The sequence below is a fragment of the Marmota marmota genome, unplaced genomic scaffold (genome assembly GCF_001458135.2).
Source record: "Marmota marmota marmota unplaced genomic scaffold, marMar, whole genome shotgun sequence".
Taxonomy (NCBI): domain Eukaryota; kingdom Metazoa; phylum Chordata; class Mammalia; order Rodentia; family Sciuridae; genus Marmota; species Marmota marmota.
The window spans coordinates 19,437,824-19,445,242 of NW_026000185.1; the positions used below are offsets into that span (position 1 = coordinate 19,437,824).

The 7,419-nt window shown below is 62.5% G+C and overlaps 1 protein-coding gene across 6 annotated transcripts in view; it reads left to right on the plus strand.

Annotated features, from left to right (window-relative positions):
* The window catches only part of Katnip (katanin interacting protein), a 142,725-nt gene that overhangs the window by 98,121 nt on the left and 37,185 nt on the right, over nucleotides 1-7,419 (plus strand). For all 6 annotated transcript variants that reach the window (XM_048789697.1, XM_048789696.1, XM_048789695.1 and 3 more), the window contains one exon: nucleotides 4,399-4,536. In XM_048789697.1, coding sequence (XP_048645654.1) covers nucleotides 4,399-4,536 — 138 coding nt within the window. The remainder of the gene's footprint in view (nucleotides 1-4,398; nucleotides 4,537-7,419) is intronic.

Below are 7,419 nucleotides of genomic sequence, written 5' to 3' on the forward strand. Positions count from 1 at the left end.
GGACCCTGCGGACAGATGGACAGCTGTGCAGTAGCCGGGCACAGCTACGGGGGGGGGGCCTCCGAGCCCCTCCAGACCAGCAGCAGGGAGGGTGGTGGCTGCTGGGCCTGGAGCAGCCCTGGCCGGGTCCCACGCCCGTCCCCACGCCCCTGGGCAGCAGGCAGGCGGGCCCTGGAAACCTGCAGCTGGCCCAGACTGCACCCGGGCCATGAGCCGCACAGCTGGGCTTGATGGGACCAGTTCTGGCCCTCGCTGTCCTGCCCCTCTGTCCCCAGAGGCGATGGGCTTTGCCGTGTGGTGGCCGAGGGGACGCTGGTCCGTGGCCTCGATAGGTTTGGGTTATTTGTCGGGCTCACTGAGGTTGGGACACAGGCAGCTGTGCCGGCCGACTGCTGGCCTTCTGGACCCACTGGGGGGGGCTGGTCCTTCCTGCTGTCCCTGGAGCTGGAAGCCTGCGAGGCCTGGGCCATCGGGGACGTGTCTCACACGCATGTGCCACCACAGCCTGGTGAACCCCCACGAGCCTTACAGTGGTCCCCCGGGTACCGTGAGGAGCCCCAAGGGGGAGGGACCTGCCCAGGCGGCGGCAGAGTCTGGGGGCGGGGAGGGGCTGGGCGTGCTGCAGCCCTGGGCAGCCAGGCCCAGGAGGCCCCTCCCTCTGCGCCTCACCTCTCCCTGGCCACACCTGACCCACGGCTTCAGGGTGACTCCAAATCTGTGCCCCAGCCTGGCCCCTCTGAGTGCCCAACGTGGACGTCCCCCACCAGCGGGCAGCTCCTCAGGCAGCCATTAGGCCTCAGACTCAGATCAGAACCTAAGTTCTAGTTCCTCAGCACGTGCCCCCCGTCTTGTCCCCGCCACTGTTCCTGTGCTCAGTAAATGGCATCTCTGTCCACCCAGGTCCCCAGGCCCACCACCCAGAGCCTTCAAATACGCAGATGTCCTATGAGTCTGTGTTTATTTCCAAATAAAAGAGTTTTGTGGTTTTTAACCCAGGAATTGAACCCAGGGGCCCTTAACCACTGAGCCACGTCCCCTGCCTTTAAAATATTCTATTTAAGAAGGGCCTCTCTGGGTTGCTTAGGGCCTCACTAAGTTGCCGAGGCTTGGAACTTGTGATCCTCCTGCCTCAGCCTCCTGAGCCACTGGGATTACAGGTGTGCACCACTGCATCTGGCAAAAAGTATTTTAAATGACCGTATTCATTTAAAAAACTTGTACATGAATGTTAATTAGTGGAATTGTTCATAATAGCCAAAATATAGAAACCACCCAACTATACATTGACTGATGGACAGATGGTAAAACATGGTTTGTCACTACAGTGGAATATTATGCAGCCATAAAAGGAGTGGAGTATTAACACAGGCTGTAACGTGGCTGAGCCTCACCTGCTCACCACGTGAAAGAATCCAGACGTGGAGGCCACGTGTGATTCTACCTACACAAAGTGGCCACAACAGGCAAATCCATAAAGACAGAAAGCAGTGAGCGATGACAAGGGACTAGAGAGGCCAGAGTGGGAAGTGACTCCTAATGGGGACAGGTTTTCTTTTTGTAGTGGTGAAAATGTGCTGGGAAAAGATGGTGGTGATGGTTGCACAACCTTGTGAATATGCTAGAAAAACAACAACCCTGAATTCTACACTTTTAAATTGTGAGTTTGGGCTGGACGGGCACACACCTGTACTCCCAGCAATTTGGGAGGCTGAGGCAGGAAGATCACAAATTCGAGGCCAGCCTCAACAATTTAGCAAGACCCTGTCTCAAAATCAGAAGGGTTGGGGGTGTGCTCGGTGGTGGGGCACGTGTGCAAGGCCCTGGGTTCAGTCCCTAGTGGGGGGACTAAGTCAGACCCAAAGCCTCCCACAGTCCGTGGCCTTTCTGGGACTGGCTTGTTCCCCGCCCAGCGTCCCTGGGGTCCATGCCGAGGGCCGTGCCCATCAGCAGTCTTTAAACGGGTGTTGGCCTGCGGGCGGTCCACCGCCTTGGTTTTAGAGTCAGGGAGTGGCCTTCGTCGAGAGGCCTTCCCTCCCTCGTGTCCCCTCACGCTGACCGCCTGGCGCTCTACCTTGGTGCCTGTCCTGCGCATTTCTGTCCTGGGAAGCATGTGGCTCCTGTGCTGGCAGCTCCTGAGACTCGTCGGTCCCCTTCCTCACGTCCTGCCCCCAGCAGGGACGCGGCACTTGGTGGGCAGGTGTGGGCAGGCACAGGGGCCTGTCCACCGCCCTCGCCTCCCGTGTTCACGCGCGGCCTGCGTTTCCCTCCTCGGGTCCCTTTTGGGCCTAAGCCTGGAGGTAGGACTTTGGGGGCCCAGAGCCGGGAGGTCCCGGCCGTGCCTGTGCCCTGGGGTTTCAGGAAGTGGCCTGATCCTTGGGCTGCCCACTTTCTTATCCCCTGTGGTGGCTAGGCCCTGGGGGTCAGCTCGCGCCTCCCCCCATGGACAGGACACTCCAGAGGCTCCGTACTGATGGCCCAGGGCTGTCCGCAGGTGGATGCTCTTGGACTCTCCCACCCAGGGAACGGGGTCAGCCTGCCATCTCTTCCTTTGTCAAGTGACCACAGTGACCCACTTCAGGCCCTGGCCCCGGGAAGGACCTAGAGTGGTCCCTGGGGTTTTGCGATGGTGACCCCCGTGGCTGCCCGGGCACTGACAGTTCTTGCCCAGCTCGAGGAACTGGCCAGAGTAAGTCAGAGCCCCTTGAACTCATCTCTCGCCCTTAACAAAGGCCACCTCCTCCCTCCTGAAGGGCACCACTGTCACCAAAACAAGTCCCCATGTTCTGCCCCACAGCTGGAGCCTGGGCCTCCGTCTCCTGGAGTCAACAAGGCCCCAGGACCAGCCGTCCTCCTGTCTGGCCCTGTCCAGCCGCAGGCCCGTCCCCGGTGATGGGGACTCTAGGAGATGCTCCCAATGCAGGGCGATGCTCCTCTTAGGAAGAGGGACCCCGGGTGGTGTCAGGCAGGCAGAGGGCTCAGATAGGACCTGCTGAAACTGCTCAGCCTCTAAACAAGGACTCCAGCCCGATGCCTGTGGGCCCTACAGGACACAGGAGGGCAGTGAGGCAGTTGGGAGTGGTGGGGACTGTGGCAAAGGAGTCCTGGCTCCAGGGCGTGCACGGGTCCCAGCGGTGGCCTGAGCTACCACCCAGCCCAAGTCTGCAGAGAAGCCGGAAATATGGCTCTTGGGGAAACTCCCCGTTTAAAACCTGGGGGTGCTTGCCCACTGAGCCCCGTCCCCAGCCCTTTTAAATCTTTTTTATGTTCAGACAGGGTCTCCCCGAGTTGCTTAGGACCTCACCAAATTGCCTAGTCTGGCCTTGAACTTGAGATCTTCCTGCTTCAGGCTCCTGAAAATCTCCCCCATTTTAAGAACTGGTGATGAAGTTTGTTCTGCCTCATTCCCTGAGCCATCCCACACCTCTGCCGGCCCAGCCCAGCCCAGCAGGCGCTTCCTTCTGCGAGGCTGGACGGGAGACACCTGTGTGTCAAGAGGCACACCTGACTCTTCCGCTCACTGGGTCACGTCTCCATTTTGTCCTTGTTGTTGGCCCGTGAGCCGAGGACCCTGCCAAGGGCTGACGGTTCTGGAGAGAGTGTGGCGCAGGCTGAGAGGCGCTGACCTGGGCGGGAGAGCAGTGCCCGTGAGCCGCCTGGGCAGATGCTCCGCTCGGGGACTCAAGGAGCCCAGATGCCCCGAGGAGAGCCCTTGTGTCAGGGAGGGGTGACAGTGGGGCCTGCGTCCTGCTGCTGGCTCTCCCAGGACGGGAGGGCGTGGCCAGCTGCAGAGGCCCAGCGTGGACACCTTTGGGTGCAGCTTTGGGTTTTATTCCCTGGACTGTAGACGTCTAGAGAGACAGGGTGGTGACAACAGCTGAGGAGGTCCCCTGAGTGACTTTCTCCGTCTGCCACCAAAGCACCCGCGACCTGACGTCCTGTTGGTGCCAGTGGAGATGACCTGAGCCCTGCCCTCTGCCCCGAGTGGACAGAAAACCCCAGGCTCCTGCCATGTCCCCATCCCAACAGGTGCCAGAGGCACCGCTGGCCAGTGACCCCAGGGCCACAGGTGGTGGCTCTGCCTGTCTTTCCCCAGCGCATGTCCCTGCCCAGCGCCTGTCCCTGCCCAGCGCCCTCCTCAAAGCCGATTAGGCCGATTAAGTAAAGCCCGCTGCATTTCAAATTCCATCTGGCGGGCAGACCCCGGCCGGGTGGCAGCTCTGTGCAGGGACAGGCTGGGCCCATGGTGAGGCGCAGGGACAGGCCGGGCCCGGGAGGCGCAGGTCAGGTGGCGCAGGTCTGGAGAGCCGCCCAGCCCCCGGGTCCTGAGGGTCACTGTGGGGGTGCCTGGGAGAGAGGCAGAGACCCGCCTAACGAGTCCCCCCCTTGCTGGCCTTTCAGAGCGAGAGGGACCCCCCTGTGTGGACCTGCCCCTTCCGCCCGCCACTCCAGCTGCGTTTTGTCGTCCGGAACCCGAGGCGGCACCCCGACTTCCGTCTGGCCAAGGTCAAGGTGGTGAACTACTGGACAGAGGACGGCGTGAGTAACGGCTCTGGCTCCTCGCAGGCACCTGGTGGTGGAAGTGTCGTCACCTGATTTCTGCGGTTCTGAGGGGTACGAGGGGGCTCGGCTGCTCTTCCTCGTGGGTGCCACTGTGAAGCCTGCTAGAGACTTCACACCTGCTTCCGTCAGAGCCAGGAGAACAAGCTCCCAGTGGTTGGGGAAGTGATGTCATCTAGCACCCCCACACCCTGCCACTTTGGGGAGACTGGGAAAATAGAAATTGAGGTTCGGTTTTACAGTGAAGGAAACAGAGAGGTTATGTAACCTGCCCGAGTCACACAGCCAGCCAGCCTCGCATGAGTGTGAGCCGTGCCCTCAGACTCAGGCCCGTTCTCTAAGCTGTCGCCTCCCACATGGTAACCTAAGTGACGCAAACTCAGCGGACGTGAGGCGGGGCCCGAGAGTCCCTGTGTCCAGCCCGCTCCCGGGTGTGTGGAGTCATGCTGAATGGTCACCGCAGGCTGCAGGGCCCTCTGGCTGAGGCCCTGGCCTCCCGTCCTGCCCTCACACCCGCCTGCACCCCAGGATTCAGCAGGGAGCAGAGCGAGGGGGGAGGGCAGGGCGCAGTCTGCCATCTTGTCCACCCTCTGGTGAGGGACAGAGGGACTGAGGGACGAGAATGGCCACTCCTACCCTTGGGCCTTCTGTCAGGGAGGCCATGGTCAGGTGAGGTGACCAGGGACCGTCCCCAGCCTCAGTCTTATCAGAGGGACACTGGGGAGCGGTGGGGACTGCGGCAGCCTGTGGCCAGGTGAGGAGGGGCCTGGGCCAGCCCCGCCCGGGGGCAGGAATCCGAGGTGAAGACCCCAGGAGTCAGTTCAGGGACTTTTAGACCACGACGCGGTTCCAGTAAGACCACTCTCTGGGCTGGAACCGGCCGCCGACCGCATGGAACACGGGGATCGGGCAGGTTCCGGAAGGTTCTGGGCGCAGACAGGCTGCAGCTCCCAGGAGCAGAGGCAGAAGAGGAGTCTGTGGTCCTGGTGGAGGGCTGCAGGGGCGTCCAGGTGCAGGCGCGAGGCCGCCTGTGTGCCCCGACTCTAGGCCCTGCCCTGCGGTCCGTCCAGCGGCCCTCCCCGGGGGCCGTCCTTCAGACCCTCAGAGGCCCCCGTTCACCTGAGGACCGCGGTCAGGCCCTGAGGGTGATAGCAGAGTCCCTGTCCCCTGTGCCAGGCCCTGCCCCCGGCCCTTTGCACTGCACCCCACATGTCCCGTTCCCCACTGTCCCGAGTCACCCTGCCTTCCCTGCCAGGCTGTGGGCACCTGGAGGGCAGAGCCTGAGGTGTCTCCGTGACTGCTCATTCAGAGGACACAAATGGTCCACAAGTGAGTGAGTGAGCCCGTGCTCCAATGACCTTAAGAGATCCGGGGGAGAACATGAGGATCAGAGAGGTTAGGTGATTTGCACAGGGCCACACAGCAAGTTAGGGGCAGTGCTGGGAACCTGTTCCTGTGCAGTGCGTCCTTCCCTCCCATCCTCTGGTTCTCCCGCCCACCCCACCGCAGCCAGCTGTCTACCTAGTGACCTTGTCCTGAGCACCCATCCACTGCTGGCCTTTGCAGAGCTGGACATCAATGAGGCAGGCATGACCCCAGCCAGCTCTGTGTGTCCACAGGAGTGACACTGACCACAGGAGGGACACAGAGCCTCTGATTCCTGCTTTTTGAGTTTTTTAAAATAATCACCTGAAGTTTAAATCTGAGGAACCTAGGTCCAGCCCTAGAATGACTCGGGAAGCTTCCGCGGGCCTGCGCCCTGCTCACTGGCCCCCTGCGCCCTGCTCACTGGCCCCCTGTGCGCTCAGAGGGCGACTACAGGCCCCGGATGCAGCCAGCGCCAGCACCTAGGCCCTGCGCCCCGTCCCCGGGCCTGCCCTGTGGCCCCCGTGACACGGACACACATCTCAGCCTGGATTACGGGGAGGATGAGCTCCCCCCTGGGCCACGGCGGCCTTTCTGCTCGGCCCTGTGCTCGGCCCTCCTTGCGTGGGCAGCTCACAGAGGGTCCCTGTGGCCCTGGGTGGGGAACGCGGAGGGCGCTGGGCCCGGCGGGCACCCTGACGTAAGGCGCGGCCATCTGTCGCCAGAATTACCGGCGCAGCCGCAGGTGGGTTTGATTTAATCTCCTCCAGAGAGCGCGGCGGCTGGTTGGGAGGAGGTAGGATGAGAGTTTACGGGCAGTGCGGAGCCGGCGGCCAGGGCTGTGAGACGGTGCCGTGGGGGGAATCTGAGCTCGCCGTCAGGGGAGCTGATGGCCCCGGCTGCTTCAGGACACAGTTCCCTGCAGGTTATGTCCCAGGTGTAGGCTTTCCCTTCGCCCTTGGTAGGCGGCACAGCGCAAGTGAGCTGGCCAGGGGACAGCTGGGGAGGGAGGCGGAGGCAGAGGCTGGCCTCCATCTGCACATACCTCATCCAAAGGCGAGCACAGCCACTTGTGCCCTGACAGCTGCCGTCTGTGGAAAGTGGCCAGTGTCGGCACCTCGAGGCGGCCAGGGAGTTGACGAGCAGGGGGCAGTCCCTGCGGGCAGTGGCCTTCCCTGGAGGGGCAAGCTGGGCCAGGACAGTGGGGCCCGCGGCAGGTAGACTCTCCCCGCCAACTCTGAAGGGAAGGGCCACCGGGTGCTGCCTCGAGGGGATCTGGAACCTTCCTCTGGCCCCTGGAGGAGGGGAAGCCGCACCGACCTGCACCGCCTGCCTGGGGCTGGGGCAGGGTGACAGAGGGGCTGCCAGGTCTTCCACGTCCCCAGATGACTTGCCCAGCCCCAGGGCGCAGGGGTGGCTCTGGGAGGTGACCCACAAGCGCCTTTGGTTCCCCCCCCCGCCTCCCACCACGCTCAGAGAGGCACCGCACAGAGAGAG